This window comes from Erithacus rubecula (assembly GCF_903797595.1).
Source record: "Erithacus rubecula genome assembly, chromosome: 1".
Classification (NCBI taxonomy): Eukaryota; Metazoa; Chordata; class Aves; order Passeriformes; family Muscicapidae; genus Erithacus; species Erithacus rubecula.
This window is the reverse complement of record NC_136658.1, coordinates 14,639,511-14,662,603: the sequence shown is the minus strand read 5'-3', so window position 1 is coordinate 14,662,603 and position 23,093 is coordinate 14,639,511. Positions and strand designations below refer to the sequence as shown.

General features: G+C 58.7%; 1 protein-coding gene across 2 annotated transcripts in view; it reads left to right on the top strand.

The window, feature by feature from the left end:
• PDE2A (phosphodiesterase 2A) overlaps positions 1–23,093 on the top strand; it is a 36,701-nt gene that overhangs the window by 10,856 nt on the left and 2,752 nt on the right. Inside the window, exons 2-22 of one of the 2 annotated variants that reach the window (XM_079299143.1) lie at positions 6,955–7,006; positions 16,971–17,060; positions 17,395–17,483; positions 17,787–17,896; positions 18,137–18,192; positions 18,268–18,327; positions 18,424–18,583; positions 18,663–18,715; positions 19,170–19,244; positions 19,345–19,386; positions 19,463–19,531; positions 19,642–19,772; positions 19,898–20,009; positions 20,094–20,133; positions 20,576–20,639; positions 20,745–20,823; positions 20,907–21,084; positions 21,930–22,042; positions 22,300–22,377; positions 22,549–22,671; positions 22,884–22,954. In XM_079299143.1, coding sequence (XP_079155269.1) covers positions 6,955–7,006; positions 16,971–17,060; positions 17,395–17,483; positions 17,787–17,896; positions 18,137–18,192; positions 18,268–18,327; positions 18,424–18,583; positions 18,663–18,715; positions 19,170–19,244; positions 19,345–19,386; positions 19,463–19,531; positions 19,642–19,772; positions 19,898–20,009; positions 20,094–20,133; positions 20,576–20,639; positions 20,745–20,823; positions 20,907–21,084; positions 21,930–22,042; positions 22,300–22,377; positions 22,549–22,671; positions 22,884–22,954 — 1,845 coding nt within the window. Of the gene's footprint in view, positions 1–6,954; positions 7,007–7,648; positions 7,832–16,970; positions 17,061–17,394; positions 17,484–17,786; positions 17,897–18,136; positions 18,193–18,267; positions 18,328–18,423; positions 18,584–18,662; positions 18,716–19,169; positions 19,245–19,344; positions 19,387–19,462; positions 19,532–19,641; positions 19,773–19,897; positions 20,010–20,093; positions 20,134–20,575; positions 20,640–20,744; positions 20,824–20,906; positions 21,085–21,929; positions 22,043–22,299; positions 22,378–22,548; positions 22,672–22,883; positions 22,955–23,093 lie in introns of those variants that run through there. The other variant, XM_079299144.1, reaches the window with a different exon arrangement.

The following is a 23,093-nucleotide window of genomic DNA, read 5'->3' as shown; positions in this document are numbered from 1 at the left end:
GGCTAAGCCCCTGCTTTGCTTCCCCTCTGCTCATTCCCATTGGGATAATTAATCCTGATCCCTTCCTGAGACCCTGGGCACCACTGTTGTTTCCTTGCCAAAGAGCCTGAAGAATTAATTAGGAAATAAAAGCGAGGAACAAATTAATTGGAAGAGAACTAGCGAGGGAGCAAGTGAGCAATACTGCTTTAATCCAGGTTAAATTGGGAAGTGATTGCTTTGCTAACAGGAGAGATGATGAGGAAGAATTGGAGCAGGCAGGTGCCAGGTGAGACAATGGCAGCAAGCATCCAGATGCCAAGGGATGCCCATGGAGAGCTGTACTGTAGTGGAGAGGAAAATCCTGGGGACACCAGTGGGAATCTGGAAGAGAGGCTTGGAGCATCCTGGGGTCAGGGCCCAGGATCACCACTCAGACCTTCCCTGGGGACCCAGAGCTTGGAACACCCCTAGGAAGAGGGCTCAGAACATTCATGGAGCACCCCTGGGATCTGGGCTTAGAGCATCCCTTTCTTAAGTGACTGTCATTCATTCCTGCTTTTGAGAATCCTGTGGGATCAGGTACCAGTGCAGGGACAGGGACCCTATTCCTTGTGTGCCACATTTCTATGGGCTCTCCAGGCTGGTGGGAACCAGGCTTGCTTCTCTGTCTCTGAACAGATCCCTGGTGGCCATGGTGGCACCACACTCCATTGTCACCTGGCAGCAACCCCACCCCAAAATAAGGGCCAAGGAGAGTGGCAGGGATGAGTGAGAGCTGGTGGCCAAGTCCTTGTGTCCTGCAGCTGGAGTGGGGTCAGCTTGCAGTGACACAGCCAGTGCCAATGAACGTCATCTCCTCGTCTTTTATTTGATCTGGCAGTAAATTCCTGTCCTCCATCTGCTTGGGCTGAGATCTTCCTTATTGCTGCTGGGCCACCTGGAACAGTGGCGTGGCACAGCATGTCCAGGGGCTGCTGGATCCCCAGCACAGGCTGTCCCACAGGCACCTGCTGTCCCTTCTCCTGCTCCCATTCTGGCACATGCTTTCTCCAAAATCCATGTGTCCCTCCAGAGACATCCTGTCCCTCCAGGCAACCCCTGTCCTTTTGGACACGTGCTGTCCCTTGTCAGACACGCTGTCCCTCTGCAAACGTGTCCCTCTGCCCTCAAGACACATGCTGTCCCCAGGTGTGCAGCGTCCTTCCAGACACAGTGTCCCCAAGATGCGTGCTGTCCTCGTGGCTGTCACCTGTACCTCTGGACATGTGCAGGTCCCACGAATGCAGGCTGTCCCCATGGATACATGCTGTCACCCCGGATGCAGGTTGTCCCTCTGGACACAGGCTGTGCCTCTGGGTGCAGGCTGTCACCCACGGACACACGCTGTCCTCTGGGATTCGGGCTGTTTCCATGGACACGCTTGTCCCTGTGGATGCGTGCTGTCCCCATGGATACACGCTGTCCTGATGGATACATGCTGTCCCTTTGGACACACGCTGTCCCCATGGACACATGCTGTCCCCCTGGATCCAGTTTCTCCCCATGGACACATACTGTCCTGATGGACACATGCTGTCCCCCTGGATCCAGTTTGTCCCCATGGAAACATGCTGTCCTGATGGATACATGCTGTCCCTTTGGACACACCCTGTCCCCATGGACACATGCTGTCCCCCTGGATTCAGTTTGTCCCCATGGACACACGCTGTCCCCATGGACACATGCTGTCTGCCTGTATTCAGTTTGTTCCCATGGACACATGCAGTGCCTCTGTGTTCAGTTTGTCCCCAAGGACACCTGCTGTCCCCCTGGATACACACTGTCCCCCTGGATGCATGCTCTCACCATGGTATATGCTAACCTCCTGGATGCAGGCTGTCCCCATGGATATCCCTTCTCCCTCGTCCCTCTGGGGGGACAGTAGGGGTGTGCTCTGTCCCTGCCCATAGAAGAGAATCTCATGGGACAGGCTGTGTGTGACTCAGGAGATGAAACCCCACTAGCCAGGCTGGAAATGCTGGTGGCCACCATGAGGACTGTTTGTGCCTGCTGGGAAAGCAGCCAAAGAATGGGGAGAGGTATGGGAACAGAGCCCAGAGCCATCTCAGCCCCACAGGGACCTGACCACCACAGAGGGACCAGCAGGGCTCTGCTGTGCCATTTGTCCCCCTCATTAGCTGTGTTGTGTGTGTGGGCTGCTGGTGGCCCCCCAGTCCCTGCTGTGCTCTGAGCTGTCTCCATAGAGACCCTCTGAGGACTCCATCACTTACTCATCAGTGGTATCACCTCATCAGCTGGGCCCTTCTTTATCCCTTTGTCATCCCTCCACAGAATCTGCTCACTTGGAAGGAGCCCACAAGGAGCATCAAGTCCAACTCCTGGCCCTGCACAGCACCATCCCCAAGAGTCACATCACGTGCCCAAAAGTACTGTCCAAATGCTGCTTGAACTCTGTCAGGCTTGGTGCTGCCCTGGGGAACCTGTTCCAGTGTCCAGGCACCCTCTGGGTGAATGTCCTGGTTTGAAAGGAATCTCTTCCTGATATCCACCCTGATATTCCCCTGATATAACTTCAGCCCATTTCCTCAGGAGTGTCACTGGTCAGCAGAGAGCAGAGACCAGTGTCTGCCCCTGCCCTTCCCCTCACAAGGAAATTGTACCTGCAATGAAGTGTCCCCTCAGTCTCCTCTCCTCCAGGCTGAACAGATCAAGCGACCTCAGCCCCTCCTTATACAGCTTCATCTCAAGGCCCTTCACCATCCTGGTTGCCCTCCTTTAGACTCTCTCTAGTGGCCTAATGTCTTTTTTATTTTGTGATGCCCAAAACTGCCCCCAGCACTGGAGGTGACGCTGCCCCAGTGCAGAGCAGAGTGGGACAATCCCCTCCCTCCCTCCCTCAGCTGGTGATGCTGGGCCTGATGCCCCCCCAGGACATGGATGTGACTCATGCTCAGCTCACTGTTGACCAGCACCCCCAGGTCCTTTTTAACGACACTGCTTTCCAGGAAATCATTTCCCAGTCTGTACATACACTGAGGTTGCCCCATCCCAGGTGCAGAATCCTTGTTGAACTTAACACACTTGGTGATTGTCCAACTCTCCAATTTGTCAGCAGCCCCTCCCAGGTTTTTATTGTCTGTGAACTTGCTTAGTCTGAACTTCCAGTGCTGTGTCCAAGCAATTTATAAAGATGTCGCAGAGCACAGGACTTCCTCATCCCTTTGTTATCCTGCTTTGAATCCAATGACAGCCCAAGCCCCAGACCTGATGCAACCAGATGCAGCTGGCACCTCTGGGAGCCATTCCCACGGAGGGGCTGGTGCCAGGATACCCCATCCCTGCCCATTCTGGGCTGTGGCTCCTGTGGTGGATCAAGGGATTCACCTGGATCCTGAATCCCACCCTGCTGGTGTTCTGGTGTTTCTGGTGGTGACAGTGGTGCACACACACACTCACACATGCACAACAGCTGCAGGCACAGCTCTTACTTGCTTCCACACATTCCCAACTCTCCTGCTGCTCCCAGCAGGTCCGTTCTGTGACCCTGGTGCCATGGAGCCTCCTGGTAGGCCCAGCACTCTGCCTGGCATGGCTCAGGGGAGGGATGCCACAGCATTCCCTGCCCCACAGCATTCCCTGCCCCACAGCATTGCCTGCCTCATTCAGGCACTGCAGCTGCATCCAGGGCACTGGGTGGGATTTATCCACGGGGAAACCACAGAGCAGTAAATGGGATATCGATCAGGTGCCACTGTGGGGATTAGTGCAGAGCGGAAGAGCAGATGGATTGATTTCTGATGGGATTTAGGGCTGTCAGTGTACCTTGCATTAGCAGCTCCAGAGCAAAACCACCCCAATTCATTCATGGATTCAGCAGATCCCCCAAGCTCAGCTGAGTCTCAGTCCTCTCTGTTCTGTGGGCAGGACCCCAGCCCTACGTGCCATCTGCATTGGCCACTGTGTCCCCTCCTTTCCCAGAGGACAGGGATGCTCCAGAGGGCTGCACAGTCCTGTGCCTCCCCAGAGCCAGCATCTGGCTGCCAGTGCCACAGTTTAGTGGAGCACTGCTGGTCCTACATGACTCACAGCAGTCCTGGCCCAGCTGGGAACAGCCAGCCATGCTGCCCTCCTGCTCTCCTCCCATCCCAGTGCTCCCAGTATATCCAGCATGCCCACAGATACTTCTCTGAGGGCAGGCTGCTTCATTTGCTAGGGATGGGGACAAATGGGATTTCAGGGTTACACAGGGTGTGAAGACTTATCTTGGTGTATTAACCCCCAAATCTTTAACTTCTTGCTGCCAGCACCTCCCAGGGAAAAGCTGGTGCTGGGTTTATTTCAGTGTCTTTGGTGTGGAATATTCCATTGTCATGGAATAAAGGTTAATATTTACTTGCCTGCATGAACTTTATTCCCACTGATGCCATCAGACACCCTCCAGATGGGATGCGGGGTGACTGCTCCCCAAGTTCCCAGGAAGAGTCAGGAGGCACAGCGCTGATTGATCCACTTTAGGCTGGGAACAAGGGAAAACTACAGGATGGATGGAAATATGGGAAGCCCGCACTGCTGCCTCTCCTCAGCACCCACAGTTACTACCCAGCAGCTCCAGGGCTGGGTTCTGAGGCTGTGTGTGCCCATCTGACTGCTCTGATGTTCCCATCCAAGGGATGCCATTCCTGGGGCACACAGAAGAGCCAGGGAGAAGCTCATAATTAGCCTGGGACTCACTGGGAGGTGAACAATGATGATGGATGCAACGGTGGTACTGCAGCACAAGTCCCTGCGCCCTTGCATCCCTGAATCTGTGTCCCATACCCCTGTCCCCAGGTGCCCCTGTGTCCCTACACTGCCATGTCCCTGTGTCCCTGCTCCTGTGTCCCATTTCCCTGTGTTCCTGTACCTGTGGCTCACTCTCTGTCCCCAGGTCTTGGTGTCTATATCCCTGTGTCCCATCACCTGCCCCCCAGTCCTCGCCCATGTCCCTGCAGCTCCTGTGTCCCTGCACCCCAGTGTCCCATCCTCTGCCCCCAGGCACCTCTGGGTGAGCCCTGGGGACAGCTCTGTGCTGTGTCCTTGTTCCCAGCACTGGCTTTGTGCTCCTTGGGCAGCTGTGCTGGCTGTGAGCTGCTCCGTGGCTGGCTCTGGTGACACGGTTGTGCCAGGTTTGGCATAGATCCTGCCAGCTCCAGCTCCTTGGGGTGTTCCCACTACTGGCCCCACAAGGAATCTGCTATTCCCACCGGGAGTCTGCTTTATTCATAGATTCTCAGTCCTGCATCCGTGCCAGCAGGACATGTGAGGCTGGAGTGATGCTTGGTACCTGCACAGGGTGAACCCATAGCAGGGATTCCACACCCTGATCTTGGGGATCTGCCGGCTCTGCTGATGTCCTAGACAGAAGGATGGGCACTGTGAGACTCTGCTCTGGGGGCTGGTTCGGGTTTAGGTATTCATGATCCTGTGCCACCCCCGGGGAGACACACCAGTCGCCCTGTGTCACCCGCAGGGGCAGGACGCCTGGAGGCCGGGTGTGCTGCGGGAGGCTGATCAGCCCGGCAGCTCCCGGTGGCGCTGGCCACTAGATGGCCCCGCGGCTCCACTGGCCACCCCGAGCCTCCTCCGGGACCCCCGGTGTCCCTAAACCCTCCCCTGCCTGGCCCGTGCCTCGAGGTGGCATTTCCTTGTCACCTGTCCTAACGAGGGGTGACAGACGAAGCGAGAAGGTCGAGTCCTTTAGGAGCCAGCAGCGAAACCACCCTGTCCCTGGAGAGCACCCTGGGGACGGGGACACAGGTGCAGGAACACGGGACTGCGGGGACACAGGGACGTGGAGGGCAAGGATACAGGGGTGCAGGGACACGGAGGGGACTGAGGAGGGGACTCCCGGGGTGCGGAGAAGAGGAGGGCATCCTGCCCTGGAGGAGAAGGATGAGAGGGAGGGATGGAGATTGTCGCGCTGCCCGTGCCCCTCTCACCGTGTGGCGTGTGGCCGCCGTGTGACGGCTGAGCAGTCGACCCTCCCTGCAGATTCCCTGGGGTCACTGGGGTAGGGGCAGCATCCCGAAATCCTGGTACTTGTCTCGGGGGCGGGTGGGAAGGGAGAGGTGTCACAGAGGAGGTGTCACTCGTCGCTGAAGGAATGGGGGGTTCTGTAGGAGGGTGGGGGCGAACAGACCTTATGAGGAGTCCCCAAGATGAGGGTCCCTCCCTATCCAAGGGAGGGATGCTGGGTAGGACCCCTTCAGTGTCCCATGGGATGCGGGGCAGGGAAGGCTTTCTGATGCAGTACTGAGCCCTGCATCAGAGTTACGCCAGGGAAAGGGATGGGATGAGATTTCGGTCCCTCCATCAGAGACGATGAGGGGAAGACGGCCCCAACCCAAAAGCAAGGCACATCCTTTAAGGGAACAGGGATCGCGTTACTGGGAGGTGAAACATGCCCCAGAAAGGGGAAGGGGCAAGGGAGAAAATCCTGGCCCGATCCCCAGAGGAGGGTTTAACAAGGAGGGGGATTGTTGCCCTCTCAGGTACCCTCTCAGGTACCTGCCCCACAAAAAAGCACTGCCAGCCCCAGCTCTAGAGCGGAGCCACCCAAACTGGGGAGCGATATGCCCTAATCACTCCCCACATGGGTTCCCCCTTTCACCACCCCACACTGACTCCCACCGCTGACCCCCTCCCAATACCGGGGACCCACTGTCCACATCGGTGCCACCTTCTGGCCCCCCGCCCCACACCGGGGACCCCCACCACGCATTGCAGAGTGATGTCCGAGCCCCCCGCCCACCCTCGCTGCTCAGAGCCCCGCGCCGCAGGTGCGGGGCGTGTCGCGATAGGACGTGTCGTGACGAGGCGTGTCGCGGCGGGGGCGTGCCCGCAGCCCGCGGGCGGTGCGGGGGGATCGGGATGGTGCCGGGATGGTGCCGGGATGGTGCCGCGGCTCCTCATCGCGCTCCTTCGCTTTTTCAGCCGCGGGTTCCTGCGGGCGGGGGACGCCGCTCCCGGCCCCGAGGCGCTACAGGTAGGGACGTGGGGACCTGCACCCCCAGGGGTCCCCCGCACCTCCCTCCCATTCGGGACCCTTCTCTTCTAAACCCGCGTTTCCATCCCCTCCCATTCGGGACCCCAATCCCAACTATCTCCCGTTCCACCTGGGACCCTCAAACCCGCCCCCCCTCCCCAAACCGGGAACTCAGACTCGCCTCCGCAACCACCCGGGACCCGGACCCACGTCCCCTGACACCTGGGACACCCCATTCACCTGCCCTTCTACTGGGGACCCCCACCCCAAGCACCTCTTCTCCCACCCGGGACCCTCGACCCTCCTCCCCTCCCAAACCACGATACGCGACCCACCTCTCCCAGCCGGGACCCCCATTCCCACTTCATTCCCTCCCCTCCCGCTCGGTCCCGGGGTTGGTGGGGGTCCCCGTGTTGATGCTGTGGGGCGGGGCTCCCCACTCGCCCTGAGGGGTAGGGGGCGATGGGAGCGGGGTTTGCTGGGCCACCCATCCCTTCCCGAGCACGTTCGCACTCGCTTGTCTCCCCCCCCCCTTTTCGGTGGGGAGCTCTAAACCCCACTGAGAGAGCTCGACAGGGAAACTGAGGCACGAGTGGGTGCCCCCCATTTTGTGTCCACCCCCCCCACCCGAGGCTTGGGGACACGCTGGGCTTCGCGTAGGAAGGAGGCAGCGGGTTGGGGGGGTGCGGATCCCGGCGGGATCCCGGGAGGAAATGGGCTGGACTGGGAGGGGAGGGGGGGGCGGCTCGGTCCCGGGGGGACCCCCACGCCCTCCCGCAGCCACGCCAGGAGCCGGGCCGCACCATGGGGACTCTGCAGGACACTGTGAGCAACCCTGGGGAGAGGGTCACCCGGGGGTCCCGGGGGGTCTGTGGCAGGGCTGGGGGTCGATTCTGTCCTGGGGCGTTTGGGGGTGCGCTGTGCTTGGGGGTGTCTGGGGGGGTTGGAGTCGCCCCTTCCCTGTGTCCCCTGGCCCCGCTGCGTGTTCCATGCTGCGGCCGGACCTCGGGGTGGGTGCGCTTGGAAGGAGGGAGCCCCTTCTGCACCCCCATTTCTGCACCCTCGGCAGGACCGAGTCCCCCACCGTCCTTGCACCAGCTGCACATTTTGGGGAGATGAAGGCTGCATCCCAGTGTGTGGGTGGGAAAACACTTGGTCTTGCCTGCTCCCGTTCCTTCGAGCACACCCAAATTTGGGGAGGGGTAACTTGAGACGGATTCTTCCCCTCTTGCGGCTGGATGGATCCCTGACCCGTGTGCCCATGGTTTTGGGTGTGAGAACCATGGCCTTGGTCCCCCTGGGGGTGCAGCTACTTGGGGGGCTCCAGAGGGGTTCAAGACAGGAGCGAGGACCCGGAGATTCGAGCTGGGAAACGAAGGGAAGGAAACGCTCTCTGGGAAATTGCCGAAAGCTGCTGACGGAGAGAAAGAAGCTGAGCAGGGACAGTGTGCCCCGGGCGGGGGGGAAATGAGCCCCCCTCCCCCTCCGGATGGGAAGGTGGCGGCTTCAGGACATCGGAGCTGTCACGGGGGGGTGGGATGTGACACTCCTCACTGCCAGTGCAGTGACATGGGGTCCCTGTGATCCCTGTGATCCCAGCCCTCCAGAACACACCTGGGCCTGACCTGGGAGGGTGCTGGCAGCTGGACAGGCGCTGAACCCCACAGCCCCCCCAGGGGATCTGGGGCCCCAGCTGTCCCTGGTGTGTGGGGCCACAGTAGCAATGGTGTGTGACCCAGGATGTATGAGGAGTGAGTGGTGGAGATTGATCCTGCTCCTTCCCCGGCATATCCCAGCTCAGGGTGGGTGAGGAACAGCTCATCCCCCAGAAAACACTGCAGGACCCCTGTCCCCATTGATGTCCTGGGTACTGGCTGCATCCCATCCCCAACCCTGGGGGATCTATAGGGGCTACAGAGGGTTTAGGGCATTATTGCCCCCCAACACCCTGCAGTAGGGTGAGGCTGAGAATGTCTGTTCCTCCTCTGCTTCCCCGCCACCAGCTCCAATGCAATTACCTGCAGACTGCAGCATGAATCAAACCCTAATTGATACATGTTCACAGCCTGGAGAAGCAGGATGGGCTAGGCCCCCCCCGCTGTTTCCAGGCATTGGGAGGGGGCAGTGGGGGATTGCACTCAGGCACCTTTACCGACCTGCCAGGGATTGGGTGGCCTCAGCCAGCATCGTGGGGCTCCTCCTGCCTCAGTTTCCCCCCGTGTGGGACCAGTTCAGTGGGCTGAGGTGCTGCTGAGGGCAGTGAGGGGACATGCGTGTGCGGGCGTTTGTCCTTGCGTTTCCTCTGGCAGACACAAACACATCAGCAGGGCAATAAAGGGGAGGAAAGGGCCGTGGCAGCTTCTTTCCATTACATGCAGCAGGGCTGGCTTCCTCCACACTCAGCAGGGCTGGGGGGCAGAGCTAGATCCCCAAGCTGGGATGGGTGGGTGCACCCCAGTGTTCCCCAGCCAGGTGGTCCCTACACCCAGAGGTGTGGGGGTCTCAAGGAGTGGCTGCTCGGAAGTGTGGAGTCAGCCTGTGCTGGCACTGCAGTGACCTGGTGCTGGTTTTGGAGGGGCAGTGGGGTTTGGGATACAGGTTCCAGTGCTCTCATGCCCCATGGCATTAAGAAGGGAGTTCTGAGGTGGGAGTGCCCTACTGCACCCCAGGCAGGGGAGCTGGGATGGGGGTGTTCTGCTGCACCCCAGGCAGAAGGAGTTGGAGGGGATTAGTCCTGCTGCACCCTGGGCAGTGAGAAGCTGGGATCAGGATGTTCCTGTTGCAGGATGACATGCCACTATGTCATCTTCCCCCTGAACGAGATAGGCCCCATGGGGGTCCTTGGCTTTTTGGAGTTGAGCTGTGGCATTTGGCAGGGAGGTGATGGGCTGGGATTCCCTGCAAGTCTGGGTTTGGAGGGTGGCCCTCTGGGAGCAGAGTCCATGGATTTGGGGACTGGCCTGGGACCTTTGCAGCTGAATTCCATTACATACCCACCCTGGCCACTCCATGGATGTGGGGAGAGGACGGTGGGGACCTGCCCGAGGGAGCCATGGGGTGGAAAATGCCAGGGAGTAGAGCTAGCTCCCGAGTCTCCCTGCTCTTGCTGCAGGAGGGATCACTGCTCCTGTGTAGGGTGCCTGGCACCTTTGGATGCCCTGGACACAGCTTTGGAACCATTCCCCCCACCCCCCATAGACCCTGGCTGGGTGCTGACCCATTAAACACCAGCACTGAGATCCTTTCTGCCATGTCATGGGCTTTGCTCTTCTCCTGGCCGTGCCTCAATTTCACCATCTGAGTAGCAAGACACCCCCTCCGCCCCCCGAACCCCCGCCCCCCTAAACCTAGACCCCTTCACAGCAATTAAGAGCTGCATCCCACCACCAACCCTCTCAGGCATGGAAAATAAGAGCAGTCCCTGCAAGGGAGTAGAACCCCCTGGGGGGGGCAGCTCTGCCAGCCCCCAGCCCCCCACACCCTGCTCCGGAGCACTGCCCAAATCGAATTCCTCCCCAGCTGCAGATGGCCAGGAATTCAATTTTCCCAGATCCCATCAGAGGCTGATAAATGAGGTCCCTAATCACTGTGCAGGATCCCATTAGTGCCAGCCGTGCCAGGGGCTGCATGGATGGATGTGGGAATGCTGCATCCCCCTTCCCATCCCACTGATTCCTGTCCCCCCAAGGGACCTACATGTTCCCCAAGCCCTCTCTGGGCTTTGCTGTGATGGTCCCAAGTAGAGCCAAGCATGGAGACCCCTGCATGGCTAATCCACCAGGAAAGATCTAGGAAAGTCCTGGAAACCCATCCAGTGTGGATGGGAAGGGTGTGCCAGGGAAATTTTTCCAGCAACCATGTCCCACAAATGCACATCATGCCGGCTCTGTCCCAGCACTGCCACTGCCAGCACCCCAAGCTTGGTGCCAGCTGGGTGCCAGAATGGATGTCTGTGTCCTTTGGGGTGAGGGCACCCACAAACCAGGGATTCTCCTGACTGTGGAGCAGTGTCCCTGCAGCTGCTGTAGGAGGGTCCATGTGCCCCTCCCTGAGAGGGTTAGGGATAAGTGACACGGGGCTCTGACAAGTCACAGAGAGACCCCCAGCCCTCCCCACCTTCTTTCTTAGAGCAGTGAGCTAATTAGTGACAAACGAGTGACAGATCATTAGGCTGGTGGCCGAGCTGGCTGTTCCAAGAAGGCCACGATGTTCTGGGGACGGAAATCCTTGAGGAGTGTGGCTGCTGTCCCGATTTGTCCTGCCCGACAAAGGGACATCAACAGGAAGCAACCTTGACTCCAGCCCTGTTCTCTTGGCCCCGGGAGGCCAGGCCAGGATGTGGGGGGACTGACTAGGAGCACCCCAAGGGCTTGTGAGCTGCCAGAGGTTAGGAAATGTGCTTGGTTCAGCAAACATCCCAGTCGGAACGTGCTGGGTCCCTCAGGGAATGGCGTCTGCCTGGTTCCAGGCTGTAGAAACTCCGATCTGTGCAAATGTCCTGTGCAGTGTGAGCATGCCAGGCTCCAGCCAGGCTGATGTGTGGGGGAGGAGGAGGAGGAGGATGGGGTGAGGGATGCCCTGGGCTCTGGGGAGACACTGGGCTCAGAATGGCTCATTCCACCTGGACCAAACTCTAGTGCCATCCTAAGCAGCTGTTGCATGGCCAAGACCTTTGCAGGTAGGGAAACTGAGGTAGGCACAGGCATGCAGGGCTACTTGCTTGATTTTTTGGGATGGCTGATTCCACAGATTTGCATCCTCCAGCCTTATCCTGGATCACTGGGTGCCAGGGTGGCTCCCTGACAGGGTCCTGCACCTCAGCCCTTGCTTCCCATCCACACATTGCAACAGGACCCCAGGCAAATGACCATGAGGAGACAAGAGATATCCCAGAAGTGTTTCCTTCCTGTTTGCCCTCATTATCCCCCTGGAAAAGATGAGGTAATTAAGGAGCTACCGTGTTACAGGTTGTTGCTGCCTGATTAGATTAAAGCAATGTAATTTGGGACTAAGAGCGGTGCTGGGAGGAAATGGATGGATGGCTTCCCAGCTGGAGTTGGGCAGAGCTGCCAGCTCTACCTCCATCCATCCCTCCATCCTCTGATGCAGGGACACTGGTGGAGGGTTATCAGGGTGCTGCTTTAGGAGACTAGGGATTTTTCCTCTGTTTTCTCACCCATACGGAGAGGATTTCCTGGGGAGTTGTGGCTGTGGGGCAGAGGGAAGGAAGCTGACAGTGTGGTGGATGACAGGGTGACACTCAGCCTGTGGCAGAGCTGAAGGGTATCAGGGATGCTCCTGGGGAGGTGGGAACAGGGATGCTGCCTCTATTTCCCCAGCTCTGTGGGGAGGGTTCCCTGGGCAATGGTGCCTTTGGGCTGGGTGAAGGAGAGTGCGGGGCACAGGAGCAGGGTGACAGGGTTTTAGCAGTGTCACTCTGCCCACAGTACAGCTGGTGACAGCACTGCTGCCTTCAGGAGCTGCTTCCCTGCTCCTCAGCTCAGTTTCCCCAGTCACAGCCCAATATCAGAAGCTGGTGTTCTCCTGCCCTGCCTGTTGCCAGCCCAGCGTTGCCAGCACACAGACAGAGCTTGGCTATATTTAACCACTGTGGCCAGGGCACGAGGCTGAGCAGCCAGGGGAAGGCAGCCCCCCAGGACTGGAGTGGGGCTGGGGCAGCTCAGCATTGCTGGAGGTGGGAGAGGAGGATGAATCACGGCTCAGGGATATTTTGGGATGTTTTTAATGCCGCCAGATTTCTCGGCGAATGCTTGGGCAGGGCTGGGTGTTTGCTGGCAGCTGTGGCTCAGCTTGGGGGGCCAGGGGGGATCAGCTGCTCCCTGTGGTGCTGTCATCCTGCAGCCAGGCATTGGGGAGGTGACAAAGGCAGCGACATCTGCCCCCCTGCACTTGGAAACAGCTCTGGGTGTGATGGGTGGGGGTAAAAATGGGGTCCTGGAGCAGCAGCTTCCTCCTTGAAGGGGAGGCAGGAGGGGAGAAAGTTTCCCCATCGCTTTCCCTGGAGCTGGGGCATGGGAGAGAGGGTGGGTGTCTGTGCCTGAAGGGTTGAGGGTGGGGAACCCTTGGACAGGGACCCCGTGGGTGGGACACAGGGAGTGGTGAGAGGCTGTGCGAGTGGAGGGCAGGCTGCCTCCCAGGAATCCAAACGGGATTTTGCTTTTCACCTGTCAAATGTAACAAGATCCAGAGGCTGATGGCTAAAAATGCATCCTATCCGAAGAGACTGCAGTGGGAGGAAGCCCTAAGCCCCCAGCCGTGGCTCTCAGCCTTGCAATGAGGTGGCCACATGGTCATGCTCCTCATCCAGGGCTCTGCTGGGAAGGGAATTCCCTGGGGAGCAGCTCCTCTGTCCTTGCAGTCTGCAAACCCCTTGTGAGAGACATTGGGGCTGGTGAGACAGGCTGCAGGGCCCCCCTTTGGTCTGCCCCAGACTTCTCCTTGCTGTGTTCTGCACTCCCAAGCATCCCAATCCCTTGCAACCTGAGCCTGTAAAATCCATTGGGAGGCATCTGCATGGGATGTGGGTGCTGGGATGTGCTGCCCACAGGCACTGAGAGCTGCACACTCAGCATCTTGGATGCTCTAATTTGATTTGGGGCCCACAATTGGGGGTGAAGTTGTCCAGACAGAGCGATGTCCAGCTCCATCCCCAAGGTGATTGCTCAGGCAAGGGCTAATAGACTAATCCACTGCTGAAATTAATTGGGCTCATTTTCCTTGCGTTCACAGATGGATAAAGTCCCATTGGAGGGCAGGAGCCGAGTGAGCTCTGGGGGCTCACGGTGTCATGGATGCCTCAAGCTCAAGCAGTCACCTCTGGCAGATCATTTACTTGGAATTTTTACAGCAAAGCTGGGCTGGAAGCTCGGCAGGGAGATGATTCATTTCCTCGAGGTTCCTTGGGGAGGGTTGTGGCAGGAGTCTGCCACAGAAGCCTGGGCTGCTGCCAGCATCCCTCTGTAGAATCAGCACCCATGGGTGCTCTGGCAGATCCATCTGGGGCCTCCCCAGCCCAGCATCCCTTGAGATGCACAGTAAGGCAGAACTGCAGCCCTGCTCAGCACTCCTCCACCAGCAGGATGTTCTAGTATTGCTGCCTGGCTCACTGTGCCTGCTTTCCCATGGCTAAAGAGGAATCCAGTGGGTGGCAGGTCCTGGTTTTGAGCTCTGCCTCATGCAAAGTGTACTCACTGAGAGCTCAGGTGTCTCCCCCTCAGAGAGAGACCCCAAATTCCAGGCACCCTCAGCAGGGCTGAACATCCCAGTGGTGCCTCAGTGCACTGGATCCAGCCTCTGCCTGCTCCCCCTCACCCTTGGGGGGCCTCCATTCACCTCCCAGGAGCAGGGCCAGGAGAAGGGGTGCATCTCAGGGACTTGAGAGCCTGTGAGGTCACCAACCTCCTCCTCCACAGCAGGTGTGAAATGGACCTTTCTGCAGAGGAAGCTGACCAGCCTGGAATTTCTCTATTTCATAAAGATCCAGAGAAGCTGGGTGTGCCAGGGGGGACAAACCAAGCTTCCACAGCTGGTGGGGGTGGGGAAGGGGACAGATGTGGCTGATCCTTTAGAAAAAAAAGTCATGTTTTCACTGCTGGTGAATTACCTGTCCTGAAAAAAGCTGCTCTTAAATCCCAGCAGGATCTGTGGATGAGGGCTGGGGAGCCTGGAATGGGGGTCCCCATCAACACATGCATGAGGACAAGATGCTGCTGCAGCTATCCAAAGGGATAAAGAGGGGGAAGAATGGCTATTTTCCATGAGGAAGAGAGCAGGCAGTTCTCTGGAGGCTGGTCTGTGGCAGGATTTGGCTTTGCTGGATCAGGGGCGTCCATGTTGGAGCAGAGACAAATCCTTACTCTAAGGAGATGAATGGTGTCATTAATCTTCCACCAGCTCCAGTGGGAATATTGAGGCAGATACGGCTCTGGTGTTGCACCACGCCATGGGATGCTGGCCAAGGAGAGCTGGCAAAATTCCTGCCATGGGTCACCCTGTCAGCTCAGCAGTCTGGCAGGGTGAGACCAGTATCCTTGTCCCCTCAGGCCAGAGAAAAGGTGATGGCAGTCTCTGGGTGGGGGCCCCACAGGGCCACATGTGTGCACCATGGGGACAGGACAGGAACAGGATGCTGCTCACTGCTCTGCAGGAGCAGCATCCTCAGCTCCTGGGGCTGTCAGTGATGCTGTGCTGTCTCCCTTGCCCACACCTTGTCCTTGGATCTGTCCCCACAAAGATCCCCTTGGATCTCTCCATGCCCATTTCCAGACAGTTTCCCTCCAGAGCTGCTGGGTGTGCAGCACCTGGGATGAGGGTGTTGGACACTGCTCCAGCAACTAGGAATTGCAATCCATCTGTGTTTTCTCCTGTTTTAGTGAAGTTAATTAACCCCCTGTGCCCACTTGGGAAGCATTACCAATCTGGGTAAGCATTAATCTGGGCTGTAGGATGTGGACTGGGAGTAGGTTGAGTGGGACAAATTGAATTAGTGGGATGAGCAAGTGGGATATGCAGGCTGAGTGGGACAAGTGGAAGGAATGGGATGAGCCATTGAGTGGGATGAGCCATTGAGTGGGATGAGTGGGTTGAGCTGGATGAATGGAACAGCAGGGTGAGTGGGGTGAGTGGGATGGGCAGGACGAGTGGGACAAGCAGTTGAGTGGGATGAGCCATCAAATGGGATGAGTTTGATGAACTGGATTAATATAGTGAATAAGCTTAGTGGAAAGAGCAGGATGAGTGGGAGAAGCAGTTTAGCAGGATGAGTAGGATAAGTGGAATGAGTGTGATGTCCTTCCCTGCCCACCCTCACTCTCCCTACCTTCTTGCCAGGCTGCACACCCTCCTGCCAGCCTCTGCTGCTGTCTCCTTGTCCTGGGATTATCTTCTTTTAGCTCCTGCAGCTTTCCCCTCACTGTTTCAGGGATGGACCTGTATTCCCAGCCCTAATAAAGCCACTACCCATGTCCAGCTGCTACCTGCCCATCCCCACACCAAGAATGCCACCCGCATTTGATGCCCCAAGCAGACCCAAGGGACCCGCTCAGGCTCTGCCCCATCTTCCCCTGCCCCAGGGGGCCACTGTGGAGGATCAGGTGGGACAGAGGGATGGCAGGACAGCCACCTGCTGAGGCCTGGCTGTATTCTACAGTGCATGTGTCTCCAGTGTGAGTAAGTGACTGGAGATGCGGCCCTGTTGGAATAACATCCAGCGCCGCTGTCTTCAGCTGGAAGCACCCTCACCACCTCCCAGTGCCCTTGGGTCTGGCCCCAGGGCAGAGTGTGCTCCCTGGGTGGGTGGGTGGCATGGCCCTGCAAGGGGCTGCTGGCCTGGATGGGGTCATGGGCTGCATGACAGTCCTGAGGTCTGCTGATAAGGAATGGAGCCTGGAGCCACCTGGCAAAGCTGGGACTAGAGGAAGAGCAAATCCCAGCACCATTATCAGTGTCTGATTTGAAGCATCTGCTGTTTCCATCATAACATCATCCCTATCCCAGTGTCCCAGACGAGGGCTGGAGGCAGGAGCAGAGCTGGGAGGGTCACAACGCAAGCCCCCTGTGTCCCCCAGCTTTTCCATGTGTCGGTCCCAACACCTCTGTCCCTCTATGGGGTTGTAATCCCCAGATGAGCTTTAATCCATCTCCTTGTCCCATTTCTCTTCCCACTGGTGCTTTATGGCATGGCTAGCACTGAGGGCAGTGTGGCTCAGTGCCAAAACCTCCTCTCCCTTTTTGGGGACCTCCCACCTCCCCACATGATGGACATCGAGCAACACAGGAGGGTTTGGCTCCAAAAAAGGCACCAGGCAGACTGGAGGCCACTGCAGGGAGTCTGGGGGCAGAAGGACCCATGTCATGGCAGGGTTGAGAGGGGGTGGGTGCTGCAGTGCCCTTCCCCCTGGTATCAACCGCCAGTGACCCCTGCTCTGCTCTGGTCCCTCTGCAGGATGCTCTGCTGAGCCTGGGCGCTGCTCTTGATGCCACCACCCTGCGGGATGCCCTCCGCCACGCCCTCGTCACCCTGCTGCCTGCTGTGGTAAGTGGGGGTGCATCCCCTGGGGGACTGAGCAGAGCATCCTCCTTGGATGGGGATTGCTGAGACCCCCTGGACTAGGGGGAGCGCTGGAGGGAGTAGAGAGTGGGTTATCTGCTGGTTGATTCTGGGGTTCAGCCTGGGTGGGGTCTCTTTATCTCCAGCCCACTGCCGAGCACGGCTCTGTGTGTGCAGGGGTACATTTGTGCACGTGTGCCTGTGCAGCTGTGTCCATGCACACGTGTGGCTGTGCACACACATGCACAGCTGTGTCCATGCACACGTGTGGCTGTGCACACACATGCACACATGCCTGTGCTGCCTCTCTCTGCCCCAGGAGCATGTCTATATCTACCTGCTGGATGGGGATGCACGGCTGCTCTGCGATGACCCCCCCCACGAGCTGCCACCCAACGGGAAGCTCAGGTGAGCTCAGCTGCCTCCCCAGCCCTGGGCTGATCTGCATGGAAGGCAGGAGGGTTCCCATCTCTGTCCCCATCTCTATCCTCATTCCAGCTCTGTCCTCGTGCCCATCCCCTTTGCCTTCCATCCTCTTCTTCATCCTGGATGTGCACACATGTGCACAGGGGCTGTGTGTATGTGCAGGGACACACCTATGCACGTGTGTGGCACAGTCCTTGAGCTTGTCTCTATCCCATGGGTGTCTCTGTCCCCCTTCCTGGGGGCTTACCTTCCCAGGCAGTGCTCAAAGTATCCCTGTCCCCCCAGGGACGCTGTGCAGAAGCAGAAGCGGCTGGAATGTGCGGGGCTGCTCCCTGCTGAGCTCCCTGGCCGGCACCTGGGACCCCTGGCAGCCCCCCTGGCCCCTGGCACACAAGGTGGGAGCTGGGGAAAGGGTGCTCTTGGTGGACATGTATGGGGATAGGGCTGGGTGGTAGGTAGGTAGATGGAGGGACAATGGAGAGGGGTGGGTGGATGGATGGATGGATGGATGGATGGATGGATGGATGGATGGATGGATGGGTCATGACACACCAGGATGTAATGGGGATGTGCACCCCAAGAGCTGAGCTCCACAGCTCCCGCTGCCCCTGGGACCCACACTCTCTTGCTTGCAGTGCTCATCATCCCGCTGGTGGACAAGAACAGTGGGGCCGTGGTCTGTGTCATCCTGGTGAGTGCAGGAACATGGGCAGGGCTCTGGGGACAGGGCATGGCCATGAGGGTGCTGACATCACTCCTGATCCAGGTGCACTGTGGCCAGCTGAGTGACTCAGATGAGCAGAACCTGCGGGCGCTGGAGAGACACGTGAGTGACTCCTGAGCTGTGGCACCTGCCACCTGGGGACCCAGCAGCCTTTCCCCCAGCCCTGCTGCTCCTTGTCCCTTCTGCCCAACCCTGCAGGCCCTGGTGGCGTTCCGGCGCCTGCAAGCCCTGCAGAAGCTGCAGCCCTGGCCCCAGGTCAGCCTCTCCACCAGCTCTTCCCAGACCTCGCTGGCCAAGCCCGAGAAGGTGCCTGGCAGCAGCTACAGTGACCTGGACTGCAAGATCCTACAGCTCTGTGGTGAGTGGGGGACTCTGGGAAGGGTGGGGTGTGTGGGCAGGGTGAAACCACGCTCAGCCCCTCTGTGACCCTCCTGCAGGTGAGCTGTATGACCTGGATGCCGCCTCGCTGCAGCTCAAGGTCATCAACTACGTGAGTAGCTGATCCACCAGCCCCCTGTCCCCATCTGCCCCCAGTCCCAGGACACAGCAGGGAGCCCTGTTTTATTTCAAAACAACAAAAGCCCCCAAAGCCAAGAAAAGCCTCGAGCATCAGCTGTGCAGTCATCAGCAGTGACCAGAGTGAGCAGCCTTGTAACAACCATCGATAGTCTCCAGAGTTAACAGTGCCACCCTCACCCCAAAAACTCCTTGAGAGAACCTACAGGTTCCTCTCCTGTTCTCTACCATTCTGTACCCCAGGGAGTGAGCAACCTTCCCCTTGCCATCAGTAGTCTCCTGAGTGAACCTGCTCAGTCACGGGAGGAGGTTCTGGGGAGGGGCACCTGGTTCTCTGTGGCATGGTGCCCTGGCTAGAGGAGGGGCTGGATTCCACCCCGGGAGTGCTCAGGGCAGGCTCGGGTGCTGACCCTCCCCTTACTCCCCAGCTGAAGCAGGAGACCCAGTCTCTGTGCTGCTGCCTCCTGCTCGTCTCTGAGGACAACCACCAGCTCTTCTGCCAGGTGGGTGCCACTGGGCCAGCCCCCCAACCCTGAGGATTACATGACACCCACTGACATGGTGTCATCCTCATGGACACCCCCTTCTTCCCATCTCTTCCAGGTGGTGGGGGACCGTGTCCTGGATGAGGAAATCAGCTTTTCAGTGAGCAGGGGGATGTGGTGAGGGTTGGGAGGTCATGGGGGTGGGCAATGGGCTAACAGGTTCCCTCTCCCCACAGCTCACCTTTGGGCGCCTGGGGCAGGTGGTGGAGGACAAGAAGCCCATCACCTTAAAGGACATCAGTGAGGTGGGCACCAGCTGTGTCCCTCCACACCTGGACACAAGCGTGTCACCCCCATGTCCCATGGGGCTTCCTGGAGGGTGCTAGTTCCAGCCCCATCTCGCCTCTCCCTGCAGGAGGAGCACAAGCAGCTGAGCAGCATGCTGGGCTGCGAGGTCACCTCCATGCTCTGTGTCCCTGTCATCAGCCGGGCCACCTCCCAGGTGGTGGCACTGGCCTGCGCCTTCAACAAACTGAGCGGGGAGAGGTGAGCAGCATTTCGGCTGGGACTCTCTGTGGGGCTGCACCCCCTCACTTTTGGGGTGCTGGAGCATTGCTGCCATGGAGAGGGGGGAACAGTGGGGACAGAGAACTGAGGTGTGCCCCCGCCAGCTACACAGACACGGATGAGCACAAGATCCAGCACTGCTTCTGCTACACCTCCACAGTGCTCACGAGCACCCTGGCCTTCCAGAAGGAGCAGAAGCTCAAGTGTGAGTGCCAGGTGAGTGTGTGCAGGGCAGTGCCACGTGTGTGTGTGTGCCCTATCTTGCACTAGTCACTGATGGTATCCTCTCTGTCCCCTCAGGCCCTGCTGCAGGTGGCCAAGAACCTCTTCACCCACTTGGGTAGGTGCACTGGAGAGCACCCACGGTGAGGGGGTGGAATGGGGAATGGATGACCACCCCCCACGCCCAGTCCTGGAGGGTGGTGGCACTGGGGTTTCTGTCCCCAGCCAGGGAGAACCTTGTCCCCTTGTTGAGAAATGGTTTCAGAAGGGTAATATAAGCTGGCACAGAACCTGGCATGCACTGATTCTGCATGGCTGCATGACCATAATGCTCTCAGGATCACGTATGCACATGTGCAGCTGTGTGTCTGCACTGCTGCACATACGCATGTGCTGCTCACACGTGCACGTGTCCCACACAGCCCCCATCCTCCTGTGCCCCCCAACTTCCTGCTGGGACCCTGAGCTAAACACTGCCCCTGTTTTATTGCCTGAGTGGGGAATGAGGGGGCAGCGCTGCCTGGCTGGGGGTCCCTGATCCTTCCCTGCTCCCCCTGCAGATGATGTCTCTGTCCTGCTGCAGGAGATCATTACGGAGGCGCGGAACCTCAGCAATGCTGAGATGTGAGTGGTGGTGGCAGGGCACGCGGGTCAGGGGACATGGGCGGGACACTGAGGGGACACGGGGGGACACTGAGCTCCCCTGGGTGTGGATGGTGTGTCTTGCAGATGCTCTGTGTTCCTGCTGGACCGGCTCAGCCATGAGCTGGTGGCCAAGGTGTTCGATGGTGGAGTGGTGGACGATGAGGTGAGCACAGGATGGAGTTGGGGGGCCTGGGGTTGTGTCCCTGCCCCCAGGCCTTGCTGGTGATCCTCCTCCCCTGCCTACAGAGCTATGAGATCCGCATCCCAGCAGACCAGGGCATTGCTGGCCACGTGGCCACCACTGGCAAGATCCTGAACATTAAGGATGCCTACTCACACCCGCTCTTCTACCGTGGGGTGGATGACAGCACCGGCTTCCGCACCCGCAACATCCTTTGCTTCCCCATCAAGAATGAGAGCCAGGGTGAGGGAGGGATGGGGGACACTGGGAAGGGGGGGACACAGGTCTGGCCCAGCAGGTGCCTTAGTCAGCATGTGGTGGTTTGGTCACCGTTCATGTGGACATGACATTGTCCCCAGCATGCAGGCACAGCATCATCCCTAGCCTGCGGGCACGAATCCTGTTCAAGCACAGGGGCACAGTCCTGGCTCAGCACTATCCCCAGCCCATGGGCACTATGCTGTTCCCAGCCCATATGTAGAGCACTGCCCCAGCACATGGGCATGACCCTGTCCCAATCCCATGGCCACAGTCCTGTCCCCAGCATCAGGGCACAATTCTGTCCCATGAATGTGAGCATGATCCTGTCCCAACCCTTGGGCTTATTGCAGTCTCCTGGCACAAGTTCCTGGGTGTGATCCTGTCCCTCTGCAGACAAACACAGCACTGACCCCAGCACATGATCTTGTCCTAGTCCATGGGCTCAGCATGGTCCCTGGGCATGATCCTGTCCCCTACAGACACTCAGCACTGTCCCTCAGCCTATGGCCATGATTATGTCCCAGCCCATGGGCATAGCACTGTCCTTGAACACATAGGCATGATCATGTACCCTGTGTGTGGGCACAATCCTGTCTGCCAACACGTGAGCACAGTCACTGGGCATGAGCCTGTGCCAGCCTTTGGGCACCACACTGTCCCCAGAATGTGGGTGTCATGCTGTCCCCAACCCACAGGCACAGCACTGTCTGTGCTACTTGGGCACAGCCCTTCCCTAAGCCCATGGACACAGTGCTGTCCCCAGCATACAGATGTGACCCTGTACCCAGCACAAGCCTGACACCTCTGCTGTCCTCCCTCTGCTCCAGAGGTCATTGGTGTGGCAGAGCTGGTCAACAAGATCAATGGCCCTTGGTTCAGCAAGTTCGACGAGGACCTGGCCACTGCCTTCTCCATCTACTGTGGGATCAGCATTGCCCATGTAGGTGCTGGGGGGTCCTCCACTTGGAGGGGGTCACACACAGGGTGTGTCCCAGCTCTGCCACAGCTCAGAGGGATGGGGGTGGGGGGATATGTGTGTATGTGCATCCCCATTCCTTGGAGACAAGTGATGGTAGCCATGGAATGGGAAGGGAATTCTTAGGCACAAAGATGTGCTGTAGTGCCAGGGTGGGTTTGGGGGGTGCTGGAGGGTGTTTGCCCACCCCAGCACTCCTGTACCCTGATCCTGCCCCACAGTCCCTGCTGTACAAGAAGGTGAATGAGGCGCAGTACCGAAGCCACCTGGCCAATGAGATGATGATGTACCACATGAAGGTGAGTTAGCACGAGGACAGGGACAGGGATGGGAGCCCCTGCTGCCAGCATGGTGCCCCACACCTTACCCCGGGGTGGTCACACAGTTGGGTGGTGGTGATACCCCAGGGCTCTCTGCTCTCACTGTGGCCTTTGGGACATAGTGTGGGCCACTGGCCATGGCTCCTGCAGGTGTCTGATGATGAGTACACCAAACTGCTGAGCGAGGGCATCCAGCCTGTGTCCACCATCGACCCCAACTTTGCCAGCTTCACCTACACGCCACGCTCACTGCCTGAGGATGACACCTCCATGGTGAGGACCATGGGGACAACTCTCAACTGCCACCATCCCCTGCCTGGCCTCGGTCAGGTCACATATCCCAACCCTGGGGTGCTGGGGTGTTGGGGTGAAGGGAGGTGGCTGCATCCCTGAGCATCATCTTGCTGAGCAGGGGCAGGGGTGCCTTGCAGGGGACTTTGCTTGGCCTGGCCCATTCCGTGCCACCCACCCTATCCCCTCTGCAGGCCATCCTGAGCATGCTGCAGGACATGAATTTCATCAACACCTACAAGATGGACCGTCAGACGCTCACCAGGTGGGTCCCCATCCCTGCCCACTTTCCCTGTCTCCATCATCATTTCCTTCCTCATTCCCTTCCTCCTCCCCATCCCCTCTGTCTCCTTCCCCATCCCTGTCCACACCCATGTCCCTGTCCCCATCCGCATCCCCATCAC